Consider the following 25,584-nt stretch of genomic DNA (forward strand, 5'->3'; position numbering starts at 1 on the left):
AATATTTTAGTCATTCTTTGAGAAACTCATACATGACATCATGCTGTCTTAAATTACTAAAAGTATGCAACTCTGGATTAAGAATCAAGTGCCCTAGAGAGAGGTTCATGCAGTAATTAGTTCTTAGACCTTGTCAAGTAATTTAACCTTTGTGAGCCTCCATCTCCTTAAATGTAAAATGAAGGATTTGGCCTTCAAGTCCCTTCCAGGTCTCATTTTGCCGTTGATTGCCTCCTATCATGACTGTGGGACCATGGCAAAGCCCAGTGGACACCTTCATCTCCTATCTCCATTTAGTGCCCTGTCCACCTGTATTAGGATTAGACAAGATGTGGGGCACGGTGCTCAATCTGGATGGTAGTCTCTGGCTCACCTCTCTTGTCAGGTGCTCGGGAGCTAACAGCACAGCCCATGCAGTCAAGAGCATTGTCTCTCGGCACAGAAGTGCTGCAGTGTAAGATTCTACTGCCTGTGTTCCAGGGATACAAGCTGACAGGGATAACATGGATTTTCATGGACACATATACACTACCTATATGTTATCGTGGGAGTGTAAATTAGCATCTTTGCTACAACAGATTTGTCATTATTATATAACCATGGGTCCACACGTGTCTAGTAATTCCACTCTTTTGTGTAATTCTAAACTCACGGCATTTCTGGAAATGTGAAAAGACAGCTGCTGCAATCTTTACTCTGAAGAGAAAAAAAAACGGAACAGTCCAACATAAGGTGTGCACATATGAAGCAGAATGTTCTTACATAAGGCAAAACTCAAAAGCAAGCAAGGCTAAACAACTATGTCTAGAGATTTGTTGATATGTGATGCAAACTATTTTTAAAACGTAGATAAGATAGAAGATAAATAGGTGAATGGGTAAATAGATAGGTATGTAGATGGTAGGCAGAAGATGGTAAATGAATGATAGGCAATAAATGATAGGTGGATAGATGATAGATAGATGATAGACAGACAAACAGACAGACAGACAGACAGATAGATAGATAGATAGATAAACAATAGAAGATAGATAGATAGATAAACAATAGAAGATGATTGATAGATAGATAGATAGATAGATAGATAGATGACAAATAGATGATTGATAGATAGATAGATAGATAGATAAACAATAGAAGATAGATAGATAGATAGATAGATAGATAGATAGACAGACAGACAGACAGACAGACAGACAGACAGACAGACAGACAGACAATGAACATAGATGTAGCTTAGTAGTGGAGTACTTATTCAAGCACTATGGTTGTATCCCTGGCATCACAAAAAGAAAAACAAATTCCCTATGTCTTTATACAACAGAGGTGTTCAAATTTTCCTTTTGGGTTGTTGGATGCTGGATGAGTTTAAGAGCTCATTTTGGGGCTGGAGAGATGGCTCAGAAATTAAGAGCACTGGCTGCTCTTTCAGAGGTCCTGAGTTCAATTTCCAGCATTCACATGTGACTCACAGCCATCTATAATGAGATCTGGCACCCTCTTCTGGCATGTGTGCAGACATACATGCAGTTAGAACACTGTATACATAATAAATAAATCTTTTTTTAAAAAAAAAAGAGTTCATTTTGTAACCTTTTCAGATCCTATATACATGATACATAGTCTTTTGAAAGCATTAAGTATTAAATAGTATAAACATTGGGGAGGAAGAAGGTGGTTTGGGGAGTTAGTTTGTTTGGGGTGGTTTTTTGGTCTGACCACTCAACCTACTTTTTCTCAAATACATCCTGAGCATTCTGTATTGCCATTTTTTCAGGACTTGATTCTTACTAGATACCAGTTTTGTCAGGGAAAGGTAGCCCATTGTGGGCAAAGTATAGGGAGGGATAGAAGGTCTGGGAAGAATTGCTGAATACCTGAGCAGTCGGCTCAAGGAAGACCCAAAGGCACTACACGCTTGTCCAGGCAATAGGACTGGTGGAGAGAGACAACAGGCTATTCATATGCTTCTTCTAGGAGCTGAGGGTGTTCAGTTCAATGTGTCTTGCAGGAAGAAGTCTAGGTGTAGTGAAAGGAAACTTCCAAAGACCTCGAGAATGTGATGGGATTAAGTCCGAAGTCAGGACGGCAGGAACAGAATGCTTGGAGCCTGAGCTAAAATCCCTCTGTAGTTGATTGTTCGTTTGTTTTTAAAATAATTTTCTCTCATGTATCCCAGGCTGATCTCTGGCTCACTCTGTAGCCCAGGCTGGCCTTGAGCCTTTTGTCTTCCTGCCTTCACCTCCACAATGCTAAAACTACAGCCATGAGTTGCCCATACCTTTTGTTCTCTGCAGAGTTCTTGGATCTGAATTAGTATAAAGCTGGCAGCTTCTCTCTTCCCCCAGCTCAGCAACACCTTCCCATCAGCAACAAAAGCATCTTCCAGTCTCTGACTTCAGTAATGGAGAACAAAGTACCATACATTTCACATTTCTCCAGGGGAGAATATCAGATTGGTGGAGAAGTAGAGGGGAAAAAAAAGATTCCCAGGTGCAGCGTGATGTAATGATACACGTCTGTATCCCCTGCAGTCTAAGGCTGAGGCAAGAGGACCAAGAAGAATTTCAAAACCAGTCGAGCTATGTAAGACCCTGATTTTTAAAAAGTTGGTCCTGGGAATTTAATACCAAGTGACTTTTATTTACTTTCTCTTACTTCTGGAATAGCCCATAGCCTTGGTCGGTGTGCACAGGGACTGTATATAAAATCTCTAACTTCTTTTCATCTTTCAATTCTAAAGTTCACTCACGATTTCAAGATCCCTGTAGGAAGAGTTAATTCCAAACACACACACTTGCAACTGAAAACTATCCTGATTCTGTGCATCCTTTCTTCTCTGGGTCTCAGAGACCAGCAGCATCACCTAGGAACTCTGGGTTTAGCCCTGACCTCCTGCATCTGAGTCTGTATTCTCACAGGGTCTCCAGGAGGTTCCTATTTGTGTGTAGTTTGAGAAGGACTATAGAAAAGCCTTCAGCGTTTCCCTATTCCTTTATTTGCCCAAACACTGACTGGCTAGAGACACTCGTGCACCAGACACTGAACAAAATACAGGCACACAAAAGAGGAACCTTAAAAGTATTGCTAGAGACCTTGTGTGTCTGTACAAGGTCAGGGGCCTCTGGCAGCCGGGGCTAAAGGCAGCTGTGGCCAGTTGTGAAATGAATCGACCAGGTTCGCGATTTTGAAAGCATCCTGGAATGGAGGGGGCAGATGAACAGCTGAATAGTAGCTAAGAGACATGGGCTGCAAACATGGGGGCGGGGAGTAAAGTCTGAGAGCTACATCTAAAGTAAGCTGGAGCAGGCATCCTGGATGCGGGTCTGGTGGGGAGTAACTCCTGTGACCCTGCCTTGGGAAGATGGTCATTCGGGTACATTTACCCACAGATCAACTGTGATGGTGTGGTAGTCAGTCCTTCCCACCCCAGCCAATTGCTGCCTCTGAGGACATAGGGCTCTTAGAGAGCCAGTACAAGGGACCAGACACACCCACCCCTGTTGTTAGAGGAACAAAAGTAGCCCCAAGAACAGGGCACCAATCTGTCAGCAAAGGCTACATATGTGTGTGCGGTGGGCAAGTGCTGGCGAGTCTTGGTTGGCTTGTGAGTCACCCTGTGGTGGGAACAGCACTCTAAACACAAGCGTTATTTCATCAGAAAGAGAATTCTGCTTTTCTTTCATCTAGTTGTCTTAGTTTGCTTTCTACTGCTGTGATAAAATACTGGGACAGGCATGGCGGTGCACGCCTTTAACCCCAGCACCCGGAAGGCAGAGGCAGTCAGATCTCTTGTGAGTTCCAGGCCAGCCCACCCTTATTAAAATACAAAACAAACTTGGGAGAGAAAAGAGTTTATATTACAACTTCCAGTGCATCATGAAGGAAAGTCAAGGGAGGAATTAGAGGCAGAGAACAAAACAGAAACTGAGGGAGCGCGGCTCACTGCTTACCATCACTAACTCATAGATTGCACAGCCTGCTTTCTCACACACCCAGGACCACCTGGCCAGGGTGCTCACGATGAGCTGAGCCTTCCCACTATCAGTCAAGAGAATTTCCCATGGACTCGTCTCTGGGCCAGTCTGATAGAGGAATTTTCTCCAGAGATTTTTAATCCCAGATCACCCTGGCTTATGTCTAGTTCACAAAACTACCCAGTACCTTAGTTACTTGCATGATTGTCCCATGAGCCCCCAAATGAAAGAAGGATTGTTTACAATTAATAAATATGCATTTCATATACATCTTATAATGATAATTTTAAAAAGTAAAACATAAATAGGCATATAAAGTTTTCTTCCTAACCCGTTCTCCTGTTATTAAGGTTGTCACTATACTTTTATGTGTTTTTCAAGTACTCCATACTAAAGCTAATAATATAACACTTTAAATTTCGGCATGTATCATCCCATCAGGAATAGCTAGAAGGATATTCATTCACCAAAACGGTTGGTTATCTGTACAGGGATGTGGGGTGAGGCAGGGGACTTCTGAACCTGATTCTTCTGTGATCTCCAAAGAGAACCTGTGTGTGTGTGTGTTTGTGTGTATGTGTGTGTGCATGTGTGCACGTGCATGTGTGTGTGTGTATGTGTGTGTGTGTTTGTGTGTGTGTAGGGAGGGTGGTCTTCTTTGTAAATAATTAAAGGCTTCTTCATCCCTCCATCTAGAAGTTTCTAGGGGAAATGGAGAATGCATCTTGTTTTAATTCTTTTGACTGACTTTTAATTCTTTCAACATTTCTAGAAATGTTTATTTCCACATCAGGCAGTGTCCCAGTGCAGCAGGCTGAGTGACAAAGCAGTGAAGCAGTGCAAGATGACCATGCTCTAGGGAGATGGAAAGTGGTCCCAGCGTCAACAGGGTTTCCTCTTGTAGTGAGGAGCAGACGGGCTGTGTTCCTGCCGCCCAGCTCCCAGCTGCCTGGCTAAGCTCATCCCCGAAATAACAACACACAAATTGTATTCATTTAAACACTGCCTGGCCCATTAGTTCCAGCCTCTTATTGTCTAATTCTCACATCTTACTTTAACCCATATTTAGTAATGTGGGTAGCACCACAAGGTGGTGTCTTACCGGGAAAGATTCAGCATGTCTGACCTGGTGGCTGGCTCCATGGCATCTGACCCAGAGAGGAGAGGCATGACGACTGCCCGAGGCATCTGCCTCACTCCCAGCATTCTGTTCTGTCTACTCCACCCACCTACGTTCTAACCTATCAGGCCAAGCAGTTTCTTTATTAATTAACCAATGAAATCATCAGATAGAAGACAACACCTACATCCTCTATTCCAGGTTATCTTTGAAAAGCCATGCTCTAGGGAGACGGAAAGTGGTCCCAACGTCAACAGGGTTTCCTCTATTCCAGGTTATCTTTGAAAAGCTGCCCAGGGGCTAGAGAGACGGCTCGCAGGCTGAGCGTGTACCTCTCTTGCGGAGGAGTTGGACTTCCAGCACCCGTGTCAACTGACGCACAATCACCTGTGACTCTAGCTCTAGGGAATCTAATGCCCTCCACAGGCACTGCAGCCACATGCACACACACAGACGCACAGAGGTGTACACACAATTCAATATAAAAATCATAAATAAAAATGTCTCCTGTCATTACATTTACAGTGGAATATTTGAGAACACATGGAAGAATAACAGGGGACATAATAATCCCTAGTAATTCCACCATTTCCCCTTTCCAAACTGATATGAGTAGCATTCATTCATTCATTCGTTCATTTATTCATTTGATAGCTATGTAAAGATAAGGATGCAAGACCACACAGCACACATTCTGCCTTTGCTCTCAGGGAGCTTAATGCCAGAAAACATTTATGAATCTTCTATTTTATAGTTGTGCTATAATTTATTTAATCAATCTCCTATTTTTAGACACTTACATTGGTCTATAAACTGTTCAGGGAAATAAAGTTTTATGGTTTTATATTTTAGAAGTATCATAATTCACATGTCCTCTCCAACAACCATTCCTCTCTTTGAATATTTCACTGTATTCAGGGCTTTTGCATTATCGAATGACACAGCAGCCTGCAGTATTATAGATGAAGTTTTACCAAAGATTTGATTTTCAAGATGTTTTTTCCCTCTGAGCATTTGATGCCCACATTGAAACTTTAGAAAATATAAGATTATAACAAAGAAACAGGGCAAAATTTTTCATTATTCTAAAACCAAGAGAGAATACCTTTCTATATATTGGTTTAGTTCTTTCTTGCTTGAAAAAGCTGTAACACTGTTGTTAATTCTTTGAGAATTTCCTACACTGGATTTCAATCATATCATCCCCACCCAGATTTCCCTAACTCCTCCAAGATTTCCCTTACTCTCCTTACACTCCAAACTTCATGGCCGCTATTAAAAAAAAACCCACTGAGTCCAATTTATGCTGCCCACACTCTCATGGGTGTGAGGCCATCCACTAGAACATAGCAAACCAACCAAGGACCCCACACTTAAAGGGAACTGACTCTCCCTCCCCCAGAAGCTGTCAACTGTTCATAGCTCCTCTGTTAGGGGTGGGGGCTTGGGAACCCCTTCCCAGTCCTTGCTGGGGTGTTGGCTGGTTGGTCTTGTGCAGGTCTTCTCTTGGCAGCCATAGCTGCCATGAGCACGTGAGTGCAGGGGTCCTGCCATGTCCACAAGATGCTGTTTTCCTCCCGTCCTCCCTAACCTCTAGAGCCCACACTCTTTCCTTCTAGCTTTTTTGTTTTTTTTTTGTTTTTAATATTTTACTTATTATGTATACAATATTCTGTCTGTGTGCATACCTACAGGCCAGAAGAGGGCACCAGACCCTATTAGAGATGGTTGTGAGCCACCATGTGGTTGCTGGGAATTGAACTCAGGACCTTTGGAAAAGCAGGCAATGCTCTTAACCGCTGAGCCATCTCTCCAGCCCCTTCCTTCTAGTTTTTTTTCTTTTGGTTTTTTCGAGACAGGGTTTCCCTGTAGTTTCTAGAGCCTGTCCTGGATCTAGCTCTTGTAGACCAAGCTGGCCTCGAACTCAGAGATCCGCCTGCCTGTGCCTCCCGAGTGCTGGGATTAAAGGCATGCGCCACCACCGCCCGGCTTCCTTCTAGCTTTTTAATGGCATGTGTGTAAATGGGCACTTGCTACAGGTCGGATGACCTGAGTTCAATCTCCTGGCCCTCATGGTGGGAGGAGAAAACCAACTTCCCTAGTTTTCCTCTACTTACTTTCTCTCTCTCTCTCTCTCTCTCTCTCTCTCTCTCTCTCTCTCTCTCTCTCTCCCTCTCCCTCTCTCCCTCTCTCCCTCTCTCTCTTTCTCTCTCTCTCTCTCTCACACACAAATACAATACAATAAAAATAAAATTAAAATAAATAAGATATACCTTAAGTTTTTATTTTATTGCAAAATTAACTTGATAGAGTATTTACAATCAAACATGCCTCAGTGTCCTTAAATACCATTCAGGAGCACAGAAGCTGTTTAAAATCTTCATTTGAAGCTCACTCCAAATTATGAAAATCTGCAAAGATATATAGAACAAAGGCTATCGGGGCGCCCTCCTCACCAGTGAACACTGACCAGTGGTTAGTGTCCTAATTGCTTCAAGTTTGCTCTCTTCCCATGTAGGTTTTTTTTTTTTTTTTTTTTTTGAAGGCAGGCTACATTCATCATGGCCCCTTACCTCAAAATACCTAAGTGTTTTCCTAAGGACAGGAATATTCTCATGTTGGTCACTGCTCAACTTTGTCGAGTGACTCTGTGATGTCCTTAGAGCATGGTTCTCCAGCACAGAGTTCCATCTCGGATTCCGCTGCCACAGCTCTTTTCCCCCTTTACTGTCAAATGCTCCTCTTCCATCTTCCTCTATCTTTTACCAAGCTTGCACGTTTGAGGAATGCAGTTCTCCTTTAAATTTTTATCTTTTGTTTGCATCCATCCATCCATTCATTCATTCATTCATTCATTCATTCGTTTGTCTGTTTGTAGGTGTGTATGCATGTGTGTATGTGTGGGGGTGCGAGCATGCCAGAGCACCTATGTGGAGGTCAGAGGACAACTTGCAGAAGTTGGGTCTCTCTTTCCAACGTGTGGGTCCTGGAAATTGAACTCCGGTCAAGTTACCTTTATTATCAGTCCCCTTAGAATTTGCTCATTCTCCTGTGTGTGCTTCTGTTTCCTTGTGTTCCATTGAGCTTCTGCTCTCTTACCCAGAAAGCGGCATGGGTGGCAGTGTGCCTTCTCTGAGGATCACATCTGGAGGCCCCCAACTGTCTGTTCCCCACTTACCTGGTGAGTGTGTTTTGTTTACCCAAAGTCTTGTCTAATTCCTATACTGTGTAATCACTGGACACTTTTCCCCTTCCTTCCAATTAAAAAGAAATCCATGGGTGATATTTTAAGACAGTGCATTAGTCTACTTCTCTCAGAATTCTCTATTTAGCCCCTGCTGAGCTTTGCCTTGTCTAACTTTCCATCCTCAGCATTTCTGCACGTTGGGCAGGCAGTCCTCCTCCCCCCCACCCCCACTTACTTACCCATTTACTATTGGTGTGGACTCACATGTTCCTTTTTTTAATCAACAATTTGCACTGTTACTTGCTTTTAATTATTTGGAGCTCAAGCTGTCCCACATGTGACTGGTGGGAGTCCCTTTAACACCCTTGAATGATGTGAGCCCCTTCTATGTTCTGTGACATGTTCTCATTATTTTTTGAAAACTTTCCAACATAAAAAAAAAGACATTTTAAGTTCATCTGGTACCCTCCTTTCCCCAAGCTTTGGATTGCCCCTTCTCTGATGAACCGTGGCTTATGCTGGCTGATAAGGTGTTAGAGACTGAGAAGAGCTGAGTACTATGTATGCATGAGCTTTTAGCATGGCTTTGTTTCTCCACTCTCTCAGGTAAAGCTGGGAAGAGTATATACACACAGCTATGCATAGACACATTCACAAATACCCTTAATATTTATATTTGTGTTACATTCATTTATTTTTATGTGTATGTGCTTGTCCTCATGAACATACGTACATAATATGACTGGGGTAAAGTTCAGAGGACAACGCAGAGTAACCAGTTCTCTCCTTCCACCATGTGAGTCCTGGAGATGAAACTAAGGTTTTCAGACTTGATGACAAGCTCATTTACTCTTTGAGCCACCTTACTGGCTGTGTGTGTGTGTGTGTGTGTGTGTGTGTGTGTGTGTGTATAAAATCATAAATTTGTATTAATATCTACACCCACACATTTGTGAAATATTCCCATGAATTTTTGTTTCTTTGTTTTTGTTTTTTTGAGACAAGGTTTCTCTGAAGCTTTGGTGCCTGTCCTGGAACTAGCTCTTGTAGACCGGGCTGTCCTTGAACTCACAGAGATCCGCCTGCCTCTGCCTCCCGAGTGCTGGGATTAAAGGCGTGCACCACCACCACCCAGCTCCCATGAATTTTTGCTGTTTCTCATGCCCTATTTATATATCGTCCAGTCTACAGTCAGAAGTCTGACACCCAGTTATCAATTATCATTATATTTTTCTCATATGCGTTTGTGTGCATTATGCGCATGTGTGCGTGTGCATGCACACACTCATGCTCACACACACACACACACACATACACACACACAATATTTGTTTGATCCTGTAGCAGGTTTGTTTCCAAGCCTGTTTTTTGATAGGAGTAACTCTCAGCTCTTTCGTCAAACATACCCACTGCATCACTTGGCTTCTTACAAACCCCGCTGAACCACATAAGTGCAGTCCAAAAGCACGATTCCAATTCTTGGTCTAAAGAAATGGCTCTGTTGGTAAAGTGCTGGGTTTGTTCCCCAGCACTGCAAAAAACTGAACATAGCAATTCCAACACTTGGGAGGTACAGGCAGAGGGATCAGAAGTTCTGGGTCATTCTCAGATACATAGCAAGCTTGAGGTCAGACTGAGCTACAAAAGACCCTGTGTTAGGAGAAAAAAAATCCAATTATTTTTTTCCGTACCCTTAACTAGGCATATATTGATCAGTTACACTCCAGACTTAGCAAAGCCGATCGTAGTGTATCTTAGCCTTCTGCGGCCCGGAGCTTGAACCTGCACACATTGTCTGTGACAGGTGCGGTTACTTCATTCTCAACTCATTTGAGGTCTCAGACCAGCTTAATTCCTCTGCACCTTCTGTCTCTCCAGCTCCATCCTTCCCACTTGCTCTCTGCCTGGCCTTGAACTGCCTTCTGATTCAGGGCATCTCAACTTCCTTCCCTGCAAGGACTCAGCTGACTTCTACTGATTTCTTTTCCCTTATTTCTTTTTGGAATTATTTGTTTTATTAGTTTATGTACATGAGTGTGTTTTCTTGCATGTTTGTGTGTATATGTATGCACTTGGTACCTGCAGAGGCCAGAAGAGGGTGGCAGATCAGAGGGGACTGGAGTTACAGACAGTCTTGTCACCACTAGGGTGCTGGGATTCAAATGCAGGTCCTCTGCAAAGAGCAACATGTGCTCTTGACCACTAAGCCTACTCTCCAGCCCTTCGCTGATTTTTCTAATGGCACTTTAGAAATAGCTCCTCAGTAGTGGTAACCTGTTTCAAGGGTAACTGTATAGAAAAAGGATTTTAAAAATTTGATGTTAAATTTTGTCTTAAGTGTCTCTACTTTATACAGGCCCACATCAAGCTCATTTACATAAGAAGAATGCCGAAAAAATTAAAATCTGTGGTCTAGCCTTTTGATCTTTCTTTCTTTCTTTCTTTCTTTCTTTCTTTCTTTCTTTCTCTCTTCTTATTCTTATTCTTCTAACTATATAATAGATTGTGTCCACTCCAGTGGGAGAGATTGATGTGAGGTGCTCTGTTATCACAGGAATCAACAATTTTCCCTGGGACAGAGAAGGCATAGAAGAAAGGGAAATGCTGGAATTTGGTCTTAGCTGTATAAGGAATTCTTTCTATGGAAAGAAAGGAAAGCAGCATCCTGGGTGGAGGAAACAGTGTAGACAATGGTGTAGAAGCGCGAATGTGCTTAGTGCATCCAAGCACAGCCTCCAAGCGTGTAGCGGCATGGTGGGCGTGGTGGACATGGTGGGCAGTGAGTGGGTGGACAATAGGAGAGAGAAAGACAAAGAGTGGTTGAGGTCCGAGTATCAAGATCCTTGGACACCGAGGTAGAGAAGTCATTGAGCTTTCTTCGTGTGTTCGGGAGACTTCTGTGAAGTTCATTTTTCATGCACATTATTGGCATATTATAGACATTTGCAGTGTGGATATATAGGCATCTTTCTAGAAATACGAACAAGGCAGACTTCACTTGTTTGAAATTAACTATAGGAGATTATTTTAATTAAAATTTTGGTGTATATGGTGTATACATTTATGTACACAGCTGTGCACAGCCATGCTGTCTGTACTCAGAGGTCAGAGGAAAACATCAGCTGCCCAGCTCGCTCACTCTTTATCCCCTTGAGACAGTCTCTCACTGAACCTGGAGCTAGACTGGCAATCACTAAGCCTCAGAAATTCCCCTGACTCCACAGCACTGGAGTTACAGGCATATACTGTCACATCCATCTTTTTATGTGAGTGTTGGGGATTCAAACTCAGGCCCCCATGCTTGTAGAGCAAAAGTTCTTACCTGCTGAGTCATCTCCATTCCCGGGAAAGTGTAGTTTTTATATATATATATATATATATATATATATATATAATATATATGTATATATAATATATATAGTTGTTATGAGTACTATAAAATATATAGTACTAATTATAAAAAGTGGATCAATAAATTTTACAATTCACAATAGACCTATGCAAGCTAAAATGCAAAGTAAGCATGTAGTTCATCAGGCCGGCTATATATCTTAACTGACTTGTAAAACAAACATCGTAACTGTAGAACCACACCAATTACTGAACTCCCAGTGATAGAAGGGCTTTTTAAATATTTTTAAATTATGCTTATGTATGTGGACATAAAGTCCTCAGTTCCCCATCTGTCCTCTTCCACATGGATGCTAAAAGGGCTTCTTTTCCTAGTATGTCCCACGTCACGCTCATCTCTGCTTACAGGACTAAGGCTGAGGCTGAGTTATGTGAACAGTGAGACAAGAGGCTAGGGAACAGAGGGGCTGACCAGCTTATCCAAGAGTTCAATGGCAGTTCAACTCATACTTCTTGAGAAATTCATTCTTTTCTGGGTTGGGGTGAGGGTGGAGACAGGATCTTGTAATGTAGCCTGGGGCTGCCACCCTCAACAATCCCCACAACCCAACTTCCTAAGTGCTGTCATTCCAGGCGTGTGCCACCAGGCCGGGCTCATGCTGCCCATATCTTACACAGAGATCTGTCAGTATCCGACCGGCTCTGCCCTGCCTGCCGTGCCCCAAGGTCATGGTGGTTGTTGGCATTATCAGGTCATGGAGCTACATTTCATTCTTTCCCTTGAAGAACATGGCCCAGGTTGGTAGAAGGATTTTATTAGCTCTGCAGCAGAAATGAGGCTTCTGGCAGAGGGGTGCTTTTCTTCCGATGGGCCCTCCAGACCCCTCTGAATTCACAGCACATACACCCTGAAAAAGAGCTTCTCTCTATCCACAACTCTGCTGTGTTCCAGCCAGCCCTGAGACAGATATATTAAGGACACCAACCAGCACATTCAAACAGTCAATCTACAACTATAATGCAAAAGTAGAAACTCAGCTTCAAAGAGCAAGGACACACATATACCTATATAACACGTGTGTGTGCACAGATACTTTAAGATTTGGTTTGACTACTTTTAATTAGGTTTATGTGTATGTCTATGTGTAGGTGTGCATGAGTGCAGTTGCCTTAGAGCAAAGCATAACAGGTGCCCTAGAGCTAAACGTACAGGGGTGAGCCACCTGACACGGGCTCTGGGAATCAAACTCAGGTCCCCTACAAGAACAGCATGTGCCCTCAACTGCTGAGTCATCCCTCCAGCCTCTATTTTTAATGACTCAACAGTCTAGAAGACACAATGTTGAGCTGTTAATGGAGCCTGTGGTGCTTGTCATTTCTTTAAGCCCTTGTATTCATGATTCATGAGGAGCAAGCTTTTGCTTTACCACCTTCATCTGCATGAGATTGAATCCGGACTAGCTGATTGCACAGCCGTCACTGGTTTATTTTGTTGTTGCTATCATTATTCGTTCATTGGAGGAGGACAGGATCTTCCTTTGTGGCCCAGTGTGGCCTTGGACAGATTATAGGTGTGTACCACACGACTCGTGGCTTATTTGCTCTTCTTCAAAAACCGCAAAGGAGTCTGGGGATGCAGTCAGTGGGTAAAGTGCAAAGGAGTCTGGGGATGCAGTCAGTGGGTAAAGTGCTTTTGTGGCATGCATGAAGCTAGGATCGATCCCCAGAACTACACAAATGGGATGTGGTGGCACATATGCCTGGGAACCCCAAACTTGAAAGGTAGAAAGAAGCAGGAGGACCTCTGATCCTCATTCTCAGTTACATGGTGAGTTCCAGGTCAGCCTAAGAAATTAAATCCTGTCCCAAACAAACAAGCAAACCATAAGAATAAGGAATTAAAAATCCATACAGGTCATAGATGGTACAATGGAAGTCACTGAAGGAGCTATCCACCCCGACAGCGAGAAGGATTACCTTGAACATTATTTAATTAAGGTCATAATAGACTTTGGAAAGCAGAAGAGGAGCTTCAGTTCTGAGTGGTAGTTCCAGGGTCCTCAGAGGCCTCGCCATGCTCTCTGCTCAGTGAAAGAGATCTCCAGGGTCTGCCGGCTTCATAACAGAAGTTCAGGTCAGCAAAGACCTGAGCCCAGTGTCTAGCACGCTGACTAAAGGAGGAAGCAAAGCATGGTAAATTCATATGCAAAAGAACTTAGTGATGGGGATTGAACTCAGAGCCTTGTGTTTGCTAATTTGCAAACTTCTGCACTACTTAAGAACTCAAGGTTTTAATCACATCTATGCATATGTTTTTATTTAAAAATTTATCCTGGGAAGTAAGAAACCCACTATAAACGGAGACATTAAGCTAAAAAGAACAATAAGGGACTTGCACAGATCTGCATGTCTTTAGTGGCCCCAGGACTATCCACTGTATCTTCTGAGACCAGGTTCATCTAACAAGTAGCCCATGTCCATCTGGCTTTGTTTTGTTTTGTTTTGTTTTGTTTTGTTTTGTTTTTTGAGACAGCGTTTCTCTGTGGAGCTTTGGTGCCTGTCCTGGAACTAGCTCTTGTAGACCAGGCTGGCATTGAACTTCCAAGTGCTGGGATTAAAGGCATGCGCCCCCATGGCCTGGCTCCCCATCTGACTTTGTAAATGTCCTCTAGGCCAAGATATTTATGCCCACATACTCCCAGACAGATTCCTGATAAACTTTTACACAACTCAGCCAATACTTCAGACTTACTTTATTTTTTTAAAAAAAATATTTATTTATTATGTATACAATATTCTGTCTCTGTGTATGCCTGCAGGCCACAAGAGGGCACCAGACCCCATTACAGATGGTTGTGAGCCACCATGTGGTTGCTGGGAATTGAACTCAGGACCTTTGGAAGAGCATGCAATGCTCTTAACCTCTGAGCCATCTCTCCAGCCCAACTTACTTTATTTTTAATGTATGTGTATGTATGTGTGTCTTGTGTGGGTATACACGCTTGAGTACAGTGCCTGCAGAGGCCCAAAGAGGGTATCCGATCTCCTGGAGATGGAGTTAGAGGCAACTGTGAGCCAACTGATGTGAGTTGAGAGCCAGCTCCCAGCCCCTGTGAGAGCATTAGAAGCTCTTAATGCTGAGCCATCTCTCCAGCCCCATCAGTCAACACTTTCCAGGCTGGATAGGGCTTTGGGTCCTTAAGGAAGGAAAATAGACAAGGTGGTGTTAGGACACAGGCCCCGAGCTAATTCTGGGATGCCGTTACACATCATGCTTCTAAAATGTTCCAGGGAAAAGTGCCTTAAAATCTAGGTTGTAAGGAACTGTGTGTGTCTTATCCCTGCAGTTCTAGAATATGGAAAAAAATGACTGGGAGGAACACACTCATGCTTGAATATCCCAACAATGTCAAGCATCTATAAACGGTCCTTTCTGGCCACTCCCAGTTTCCTGCCGTGATCTTGTTGTAGGTCAGCAACAGCTCATTCACCAGCTTGAGGGCAGCCAACCACATATTGAGAAGCATTCCTCCAAGGGAAACAAGTCCCAACATTCCCTGCAGAGAGTGCTTCCTGACAGTGTGAGCTGGGCACATTCCCATGTTACAGGCTTGGGGTAGTGGTAGCGTCCGAATTAAATAACAGCTGCACTTGATCAATTAGCATTTCCAAACTGACCTGACCTCACAACTCTGTTCACGGAAGACTCATATTTTACAAAACACGTTTGGCTCTGCTTTGCATATTGTAAGCAAAGCAAGACCCCAGCCATTATGCCTCTGGCCTTTCCCCACCGTGAACTCCCACTCCTCCGACCTCCGTTCCCTGAGTGCTGTAATTACAGATGCGTGCTACCTGAACATGGTTCTTCTCTCTTTCTTCCCAATGTGCACAATCCGTGCCTACTCCTGCCTCCTGCACAGTGTTCATGAGTGGCCACACCCTTGAAGATCAAAGCTACCCGTCTGGCTGAGGCATTTCCCACTACAATTTGCCACAGAATCCTGAAGACACGTTGTCTTGCCTCCTTCCTGGAGGGAACTCAAACTGGGACTTCATGTATCTTCAGTAACCCCCAAACCCAGTTCTGCCCCCCTCCCATGGCCTGTGTCTATCTTGTGTACACCTTCCTATGGGAGTACTTCCCTGCACTACAGTGTTCCTGGCCCCTTGTTCCTGTTTCACCCCCATTCTGTGTATGTGTGGTGACTCAGACCCCTAGCTGCAGCTTTCTTGTCTTGACCTGGGTTGTCTCTAGGCTGCAATGTCTCCCAGAGTATTTCTCTCATTCATATGGTTTCTCAGGGACTCTAACGGTTATAATTCTACATAAGCTTCCAGAAGTATGACTTTATTTTGGCTGGTTGTTTCTCTTTTCCTCTGGTAACCTTATGATCCCACATGAGTTTGTCTGTTCTCTATTCTGTTGGTACCACGACCTTCGTATTTGGCAGTTCTGACTTTTGCTATGTTCTCTACAGATATAAGCACACACACTTATAGATACCATCTCTAATAACCCCACAGGCTCTAAGCTCCCATCCAGCCTGCATTTCTCAGGATGCTCTGCCGGGGGGAAGGGGGAGTCCCTATTCCAGCAGTGTTCCACCTCCCAGTCTCTGACCTTGCAATATCTACAGCTCTTGAAAACCTGGTGCAAAATATACTGACCCATATCCCCATGATGAGTAGCATATGATTTATGATTAGACATACTCCACCACAAAGGGTTTGTGTTGAATGGCTCTGAGAAACAGATAAGCTAGCATACATTGTAAGTCTTGGGGAAGAGGCTATGTGGGTAAGGTTTCTTCTCTAAGTGCTCTTGACCTGTAAACCTTCCTTTCAAAGAACCTCTGTGGAAGAGGTTCTTGCAGCTTTTTTTTTTTTTTTTTTTTTTTTCTTTTTTTGGTTTTTCGAGATAGGGTTTCTCTGCAGCTTTTTTAGAGCCTGTCCTGGAACTAGCTCTTGTAGACCAGGCTGACCTCGAACTCACAGAGATCCGCCTGCCTCTGCCTCCCGAGTGCTGGGATTAAAGGCGTGCGCCACCACCACCCGGCTCTTGCAGCTTTGATGCCACTTGGAAAACACTGGCTGTGGGTAGCTTCAGGCCACAGAATCCTGCCAAGTACCCAGGGCCTCTTAAAGTCCTTCAAATGTGCTTCCTGATTCACTGGCAGATGGACGTCTCTTTTTGGAGACTTTCCTTAGCTCTGTCTTTTGAATGATAGATAAGTTGAGACTTTGCCCAATATTGTTACTTACTTTTCCATAAGCATGTGTTGTATAATTTATCATCTGGAGCCCTAATGACTTCCAGTGCTGGCTTTCTAGCTCAGACCTCTCCCCCGAGCTCCAGGCTCCATATATCCTGCTGTCTTCTGGACAGCTACCTATCGGAGATCTTTAGCAGAATGCCCAGCCAGCATTTCCAATACACTTTGTCCTATATACAAGTAATTACAGCCTCATAAAACTCCGTTTTATGTGCCCCACCATCCAACCAGAAACCTGGGAATATTTTAAACTTTCCCTCCTTAGCTCACCACTCCCCTGCCCCCCACCCCCACCCCAGTCAGGTTGTCAGGATGTCCTCTGAATTCCACCTCTTGAGAAGTGCGTCCCTCTCCTCAGTTGCCACTGCCTAACTTTAGGTCTTCCCTGCAGATATTGTCACCTGGCTTCCGTCTCTGCTCAGGGTTTGTGGGAGACAGCCTTGGTGTTTCAGAGATTCACACACTGGGAGGAGATGGAGAGCGCCTTAGAGAATTATGACTGTGGGGGAAGGGTGAGCTTAGCAGAGTGTGGTGGAGTTACACACACACGTGCACATACACACATACACACACAAAAATAAATAAATATAATTTTAAAAATAAAAACACCTGATATTCAAATTAGGAGCTAAAGAAACAGCTAAGCGGTCGAGAAAATTGGCTGGTCTTCCAGAGAACTGAAGTTCGGTTCCCAGAACCTGTGTCAAGTGGTTTGCCACCACTTGTAACGCCAGCTCTAAGGGATCTGATGCCTTCGCCTTGCCTCTATTGGCTCCTGCACTCATGTGTACATACCCAGACACAGACACACATACAATTTTTAAAAAATTAAATGTCCTTTTAGAATAAAAACTCAAACCTACCAGTTCATTTAGTCAGAGGCCTGGTGGAGCTACCTGACCTACCTAAGACAGAGTGCAGAAACTGACCAATGCCAGGACCCACCCACAGTGTACAAAATTCCGCCCATACTTCAGCTCTCGGTACTTCTATTACACTCCTTCCCAGCCTTCCTTGGTTCTTTAGTCAGGGCTCAGCAAATCAAAAAGTAGGTTATGAGGAAAGGCTGGCCAATCCCCCCAAGGGACTTCGTTCTAAACATCTTCCATGTTTCTTTGCAGCTTGCAAAAGGAAAGAGCAAGAACACGGGAAGGATAGAGGCAACACCCCCAAAAAGCCCAGGCTGGTCTTCACAGACGTTCAACGTCGAACTCTACATGCAATATTCAAGGAAAATAAGCGTCCGTCCAAAGAATTACAAATAACCATCTCCCAGCAGCTGGGGTTGGAGCTGAGCACTGTCAGCAACTTCTTCATGAATGCGAGGAGGAGGAGCCTGGACAAGTGGCAGGACGAGGGCAGCTCCAGCTCAGGCAACTCATCATCCTCATCAAGCACTTGTACCAAAGCATGAAGGAAGAACCACGGACTCGAACCTCGGTGGAAAAGCTTTAAATTTAATTAAAAAAAAAAAAGTTTTTAAAGACCAGGACCTCAAGATAGCAGGTTTATACTTAGAAATATTTGAAGAAATAAAAGTGGTATTTATAGTCCAAAGAAACCAAAGACTGAAGCTCACCTGCATTCTGACTTTGTTCCGAGAGACATACTTCAGCGGGGCAAGGCTTGGCAAGTCAACCATGATCGGAAAAACATCGGATCTCACGCCTTCAACCTGAGCGCCTCACTGTGCGTGGCTGCTCCGTGGCTCCAAGCACAGTAATGTTTGAGCCGTCGAGCGGTCATCTTTTAAGATCAGATATTCTCATCTCTTCCACCACGCCACGAAGGTGTATAGTGTCTCAATATCTTGTGTGGGTGGGTGTGTGGGTCCTCCGCACACCCAGCCGCCACCACCAGTGGTTAGGGACTCAGGCAGCGCCGGTCTTCAGGAAGGGTTGCACCGTAGGAGTGTGACCAACACAGTGTGGGATTTCTAAATTGGTTGGAAGGTGTGATTTCTCTCATCTAGCCTAGTGTTTGAACCTGCCAGGCCCACAACCTAAATGCGGATTCAAACCCAGCAAAGAAATTTGAATGGCGCCTAAACCAGTGCACTCTCTTTGTTTGTTAAGAAATGTTCAGATATTTTTTAAAAAAAATGAAACAAGAGTTCATCCATTAAAAAAAAAATCACCCAGGTACCAAAGAACACACGATATTATAGTGCAGGTATTTTATTGCAATGATTTTAATATCCAAAGCTATTTTTACACAAGATACTATGTAAAGTTATACGTATGAACTGACCTAGCTGCAATCCACATGCCACGTAGATGCAGGAACTATTGCGTATGACTCTTGAAGCATTTGAGATGTGAGCTTTCAGACTGGCAAGGAAGAATGTAGCTTCAGGGAAGCAGTTACCACCACGGCAGAGAGGTCGACGCGGTGCACATGGGATCTGGAAATGTCACCTACACGGAGAAAAGACAAAACGCATAATCTACTCATAGCCAAGAAGATGTGAGGACCCTTTCAGAGTAGGTTCCCGTATAAACACTAAGAAACTAAGCTTAACAGGACAGATAGCTAAATTTTAAAAATTGTCCAAAGTGATCATTTTTAGTAAATGCCCTCCTTAAAAAAAAAAAAAACACCTAGACTAATTTTGTTTAAATTGCTTTATTTTCTTAGCACCAAATGTTTTTTTTAAATTCTTCCTAAACACTAATGAAGACAGCAGATCAATATTAATAATAATTAGTTATCCCATATTTTGTAACCATCCTAAAAAAAGCAATTGGACTAACTTTATTGTTGGTTTCAGATGTCATATCAGGCAGACATCAGGAAAACAACAGGTGCCACTGAGAAGCGGGAACATAGGAGGCCTGCATAGAAAAAGCTAGAGCGCCAGCCTCACACAAGACTTTTGGTTCTTTCGGAATTAACAGATGTATTTTACTAAGCATAGCCTCCAAAGCATTTACATTCCTTCCCGCTATAAACAACCCTGGAATTTTATCTCATGGCTTCTCCTCTCAGGCAGGGACCTAAATTAAACCTAAGCTTCCTAATCAAAGTTTTAAATTTTGACTTTTTCCAAATCATTTAACTGGGGCCGCACAGACCAAGGCAGGAAAGCAAACACAACGTTCTAGAAATCATTTGACACTCAGAAATACTCTGTCTGAACTCGGCTGAACTACAACTGATGTGAGCAGACAGTCGCTGCACAGGGAAGTCAGGAATGAGGTACCCTCAGTTAATGTCACACCCAACTAGATATGTAACACCGAAAGCTATCCTAATAGTAAGCTGTCCATTGAAATTCACTAAAATGCCAAACGAATTTTAAAAAGCAAAAATTATATAACACAAAATCTCACTCCTGGGGGCCAAGGGTCGGCACCCAGAGAGAGGCGCCTAAGCCAACCAGCGAACCATCGGTCTCCTTTCCGTTTGCTGGCGATTGCTCAAAGGAAATCAGCAGGCACCTTGCCATGTTTTGTCGTGGTATTTTTTAAAAGTTTGCCCAAAATTGCAACTTGAAAGTTTTACTTCTAAATATGGCACAATTCTAGTCCAATCATGAATAGCCAGTAAATTGCCACTCTTCGAGATTTGCCGAAGTTTTCAGTAGCATAAACAAAAGCTAAAAATAGAAATATTGTTTTCTCTCTTCATAGTGGAGTGAGCTGGGGGGAACAGGTACATTTATAACTTAAGAGGGGGCATAGCCTTATTTACTTAAAACAAGGGAATTAAAAATTCAGGGGAAACCTAACTGTGTCTACACAGTCTTACCAACTTTCAATACTCCAAGAAAAAAAAATAGAAAAGAAAAAAAGATTCACTCAACCTGAGACTTAGCTTGGCTTTTACCGTGTTACTTCCATGATTAACCCAACTGCATGTTTCAGTTTTTTTCAAGCCAATCATTTTGGTACTGTGAAGGCACAGTCTTCAAAAAAAATATGACTACGTTTTAAAAATCCCACCATGATGGTTATCTGAGAAATAACCAGTTACCCTACTTGCTGACACCAAAGATGACTTCATACCAGCATTAAATTTGCACCAATTACACAATTTCAGGGCCTAGAGATATATTTTCTCGTAAACAAGGGCACAAGTCAGAGCCTGAAGAGCAATTTTCTTACTTGACCGAGCATACTCCAAACTTTTGCTTCTTAGAAACCATAGCAGATACACGCAGCTTTCATAAGCAATACCTTCTCACACCCTGTAGGAACAACTCTTTCTTTGCTTTGGAATCAGCATTCAGAGGTCATGTTTCCATTCCTGTTTTATGGCTCTGCTCATGTTCTACAGAGCGGATCTTGTCACCCCTCAGGCCTTTCACACGGTCACTTCAAGAGCTCATCCCTCATCACTATCCACATTGCAAACAGAACCAGACTTCAACTTCAAACACCATACTTTCTTCCTCTCTTTCCTTTCTTTCTTTGTTTTGTTTAGTGTTTTGTTTTGTTTAGTGTTTTTGGCCATATGTCATTCAGGTCCTCAAATAACAGGAAGCTTTTGCTGAAAGCCAGCAGGAATGTTTGGAGTATGGAGACTTTATAAAACTTGGATCTCAGTGACTGTCCAGATAGAGGAATTCTGGATGCCCTGAGCTGAGTACTCCTGTCTCCGAGCGCCTTGGGAATTGATTCCAAAGAACAAAGAAAATATATGGGGAGATCCACAAGTTCTAACAGAACTTGCCACTCATCACGCTCCTCAGTCCCCCAGAAACACGTAATTATTTTCCCAGAACAACATGAAAGCAATCCCTACATTTGGACTCACCCCTCTCCCATTGCTATCCCCAGGTGAAGAACCCGTCTTTGCAGGTTAATTGTAACTTTGCTATACCAAAGAGTCTAAGGACACTTTCCTTATGGTCCGTCCTCCCTCCTTTGTACATACAGGATGAAACTATGCATTTAGCAAACAAAGAGAAAGCACGGCTCCCTTTTCTATCTAGTTGTTTAGGGTGCATTCAAATACCAGAGGCTGTTTGGGGGATGCACTTGGCCTTCTGGATTATAACTGTGGTGTGGGTTTGCTCTACAGTGCATTTGGTAACTACTCCCCAAATAGTGTGGACAAAGAAGCAGAAGGTAAGAAATAGCTACTTCCATGTGTTTAAAAAAAAAAAAAGATTTAAAAAAATGAAAAAAAAGAAAAAAGAAAAAAAAGAGAAAAAAGTGTAAAGATCTACTATTTATAGTGTGAACCAAAGACGCTACCTCACTCAATTTCCATTGGTGATTTTAATCACATTGATATACCAAAGAATACCAAAGATATTTTCATGCACGGCCATGGTCTGCAGAGGGAACTCCGCCCCACCCCTTCCCCACCTTCTCCCTCTTCACTCAGTGTGTAAAGTTGTCTTCGTTCTTTCTAACAACACAATACCGAGAACAACGACATTAGGAACGCCTACTCTTATTCCTGCTACTTCTGGAAATATCTAGGCAAACACGTTGCAAAGTTTGTAAACTCCTAGGACGAGTGCCTTGCTTGAACCAAAGTGTTAAACCGCTGTTAACCTCTCTCACCTTATACTCTTTGAATACCTCAGCCTCTTAGAAAGGCCACTAATGAAAAAAAAAAAGGAATAATTATTCACCGTGGTGCTTTTTCTGCGCAACCATGCAATGAAACTTTCTTTGATACCAAAGGATGACTTCCCCCACCCCCAATTCTTGCTGATAAACCAAAGCTCCTCCTCTTACTTCTCCCTGAGGCCCTCCCCACCTCTTCCCGGAGTCCCTTCCCCAGGCAGGCCGTGTGTCACTTTTACCAATTCCTTCAAATACCTCATAGTAATAAAACTTTAGGGTTATGTTGTATAGAGAGTCTATGTGATAAGGCAGAACTTACTAGTTTGTTAATTGTTAAGGTTACTTTAAAGAAAAAAAAACCTTTATAATTCTTATTTATTTTGTAGTTGTGTGTTTGGGTGTTCCCTTTCCCCTCCCACTTTGGTTTGGGGTTTGTTTTCTTGGCTGAACTTCTCAGTTGCTCAAGGAAGAGTTAATTTTTGGGAATATTCCCCAAGTGGGTTAAAAGTTAAGGGTTGTGTAAAAATGCAAGAATGGAATAAGAAATGATTTTCATTTTGATCATTACTTATGAAAGTTTGTGTTTTGTAGAAAATTTGTTTCCACAGGGTAAAAAAAATTATATATATATATATATAATCTTTTTGTGAAACTGGTTCCTATTTTTCTCTATAACGTGCTGTGATTTGTTTTAATTTAATTACATTTTATATGAACTTATTTAATCACTTCATTAATTTATGACTTGTAGTTTTTACGGTGTATATAGTACAATGAAATGGCCAAAACTTTATGTTACAAACTCTTTTGTTCTTGATGCTAAGCTGGAGAAAGAGCCTCTCTTGCCTTCGAAGTGTTAGCTTTAGTTTGTTCCTGTTGAGCACATCCGCGCGTGCTCTCAACACTGCCAGCTCCCCCTGGAAAACGTGTACATGCCAAATGAGTGTACCAAGGTAGAACGATGGAAGGCATTACCTGTGGTTTCTCTTTATTTTATTATTATTTTTCAGAAGAAAAAAATTATTTTGCAGGTAAGACCTGAAACTTCAAAGAGCTTAAGACCTTCTTCCCCGGTGTCTCGCAGTACCTGTGTCTGTGGGATACTTTGCTCCACCCTGCTTTTGTTCGTTTTTAACTATCCAGGCATGGGTATAAGAAGTCAAAGTATAAAAACCTAAAGAGACAAGCTAACTTGAACCTGGAAACTCTCTCAACGCTATTGTTTCTGCCGTTCTGGGTGACAGCCTCTCCACCAAGACAGCCTTCCCACCAAACTGTCTTTAAGAAAAAGACGGGACTGGGGGCCACTAACTCCCCAGCAGCCCATGCAAGAAGCAAAACAAATTCACTTGGCTTAATGTCCACCTTAATTTAGGAAATACATTAAGAGTGCCACACCCCTGCTCCCCACAGCTGCCCCATCCTTGCCTTCTTATGTGTACCCTACCCAGATGGGAAGGACTCTAGGGGTCCTGGGGGGAGACTGTACCGCAGAGCAACTTGAATTTGTGTTTTCTCACTCTCTGTCTCCTAGACATGAGCCTTGGCCGGGCCCCTTAGCCAAGGCGGCTCTGGTCCTTGATCAGCACACACAGAACCCTCGAGGACCAGGGCTGCCCTCACAGGCGCCATGGCTCTGCCGGTCAGCTTTCCCGACGTAGTAGGTTGCATAGACTCATTGGTGTCCCCAACATTCCCCTCAAAGTAGGCATTTGGTCTTCTTTTCTTTCGTAGGTGTGTTTGGGGTAGGGAAGGAGGGGGAGAGTGCAGGTTTCCGGTCAAGAGTAACCCTTTTATACTGATTGTGTATGTGAATGGGTAATAAGTCCGCTCTCAGCCCAGGCATCAGTGCCCCGGAAGTCGAGATGCTGACAGGAGGTTTTGAAAGGTTGGCAGTGAACTTCAAAGCAGAATTATCTTTATAACGTCACACTTCTATTTCTATGTTAGCATTCATTATTTTTTATAGTATGTTCTGCATTTATTTCATAATCATTTTGGGCTCATTTTAGAATTGCCGTCTGAACCAACTGGCAATTAATAATAAGAATAAACTTGAAACCACTGCCTGCCACTTGTTTTGCTAGCTGTTTCATGTCTCGCCCCCTTAGTTGCTGTCTCCCCCCCAGAACCAGCCCATCTGTCACTCACCAAGACCTGTCCCTTCCCCTTTTTCTATTTTCAGCACACTTTTGACCTCGGCTATTGAAAGAGGAGTGTGACTCAGTTTCCCTGTTCAAGTTAGCTTGACGGCTTATTATATAAGGAGGGTGCCTAAGACAATCACCAGGTAAAAATCAAATAGAAGGATCAGTAGAGTAGAAAGTCTTCCAAGGGCAGGGGGAGTTCTTCCTTAGCAATGAATAAAAAAAAAAAAACTGAAAAGCTAAATACATGATTATTTAACTACACACTTAACCATGAGGGGCTTAGGAGATTTTTGATAGAAGACAAATGTTACCGTCCTTCTCTTTGTCAATTAGAAAACGGTGGTAGTTCCTACACTGCATCAACACGTCGGATGAAACGATTATTGTACCCAGTCACAGTCATTTGCTGAGACTTTGTCTTTCTCTCTGTTGACGCTTCTTCTGTATTTTTCGTGCATAGCGACAAAATGCGTCGTGTGTTAGGCATTCTTCTGGTTTGTACTGCATTAAGGTTTCTTTCTTTCCTTTTATTTTTTCATTTTTTTTTTGAGCTTCAATACTGTTCTCTCTTTATGCCGTGCAATATCATCTGCTGTGTTTGCTAAAGAAAAAGAAAAAGGAAAAAAAAAAAAAAGCAAGTGGTGATGTCATCACGCTCCCAGTGTTCCGATGTTTCCGCATTTCTGTAGTCGCCGAGATGTAGTGAATAAAATGTTGGGTTTCCCAGCACTTTACATGGAGACACCTCTTGCGTTCTTTGGTTTCATTTGGCCTGCAGCCCTGAGGAAGCAGCCCGTGGATTTTCTTTGGGGTGGGGGGGGGGGGTGAGAGGGCAGCTTGGCCAAGAAGGAGAGCCAGTGCTGTGTTTAAAGAAAGATTAATGGTGGTGGTGGCACACTCCTTTAACCCAGCACTTGGGAGGCAGAGGCAGGCAGATCTCAGTGAGTCTAAGGCCAGCCTGGTCTACAAGGCAAGTTCCAGGACAGCCAGGACTGTTATAC

The 25,584-nt window shown here is 43.1% G+C and overlaps 1 protein-coding gene across 4 annotated transcripts in view; it reads left to right on the plus strand.

Annotated features, from left to right (window-relative positions):
• Nucleotides 1–25,323, plus strand: part of Onecut1 (one cut homeobox 1) — a 52,589-nt gene extending 27,266 nt beyond the window's left edge. Inside the window, exons 2-3 of one of the 4 annotated variants that reach the window (XM_038321510.2) lie at nt 8,201–8,278; nt 18,033–25,323. In XM_038321510.2, coding sequence (XP_038177438.1) covers nt 8,201–8,278; nt 18,033–18,325 — 371 coding nt within the window. In that variant the 3' untranslated portion in view covers nt 18,326–25,323. Of the gene's footprint in view, nt 1–385; nt 946–8,200; nt 8,279–18,032 lie in introns of those variants that run through there. The other 3 variants (XR_005284590.1, XM_038321512.1, XM_038321511.2) reach the window with 3 other exon arrangements.
• Nucleotides 25,324–25,584: the final 261 nt, after the last annotated feature.

The sequence above is a fragment of the Arvicola amphibius genome, chromosome 3, assembly GCF_903992535.2.
Source record: "Arvicola amphibius chromosome 3, mArvAmp1.2, whole genome shotgun sequence".
Lineage (NCBI taxonomy): Eukaryota > Metazoa > Chordata > Mammalia > Rodentia > Cricetidae > Arvicola > Arvicola amphibius.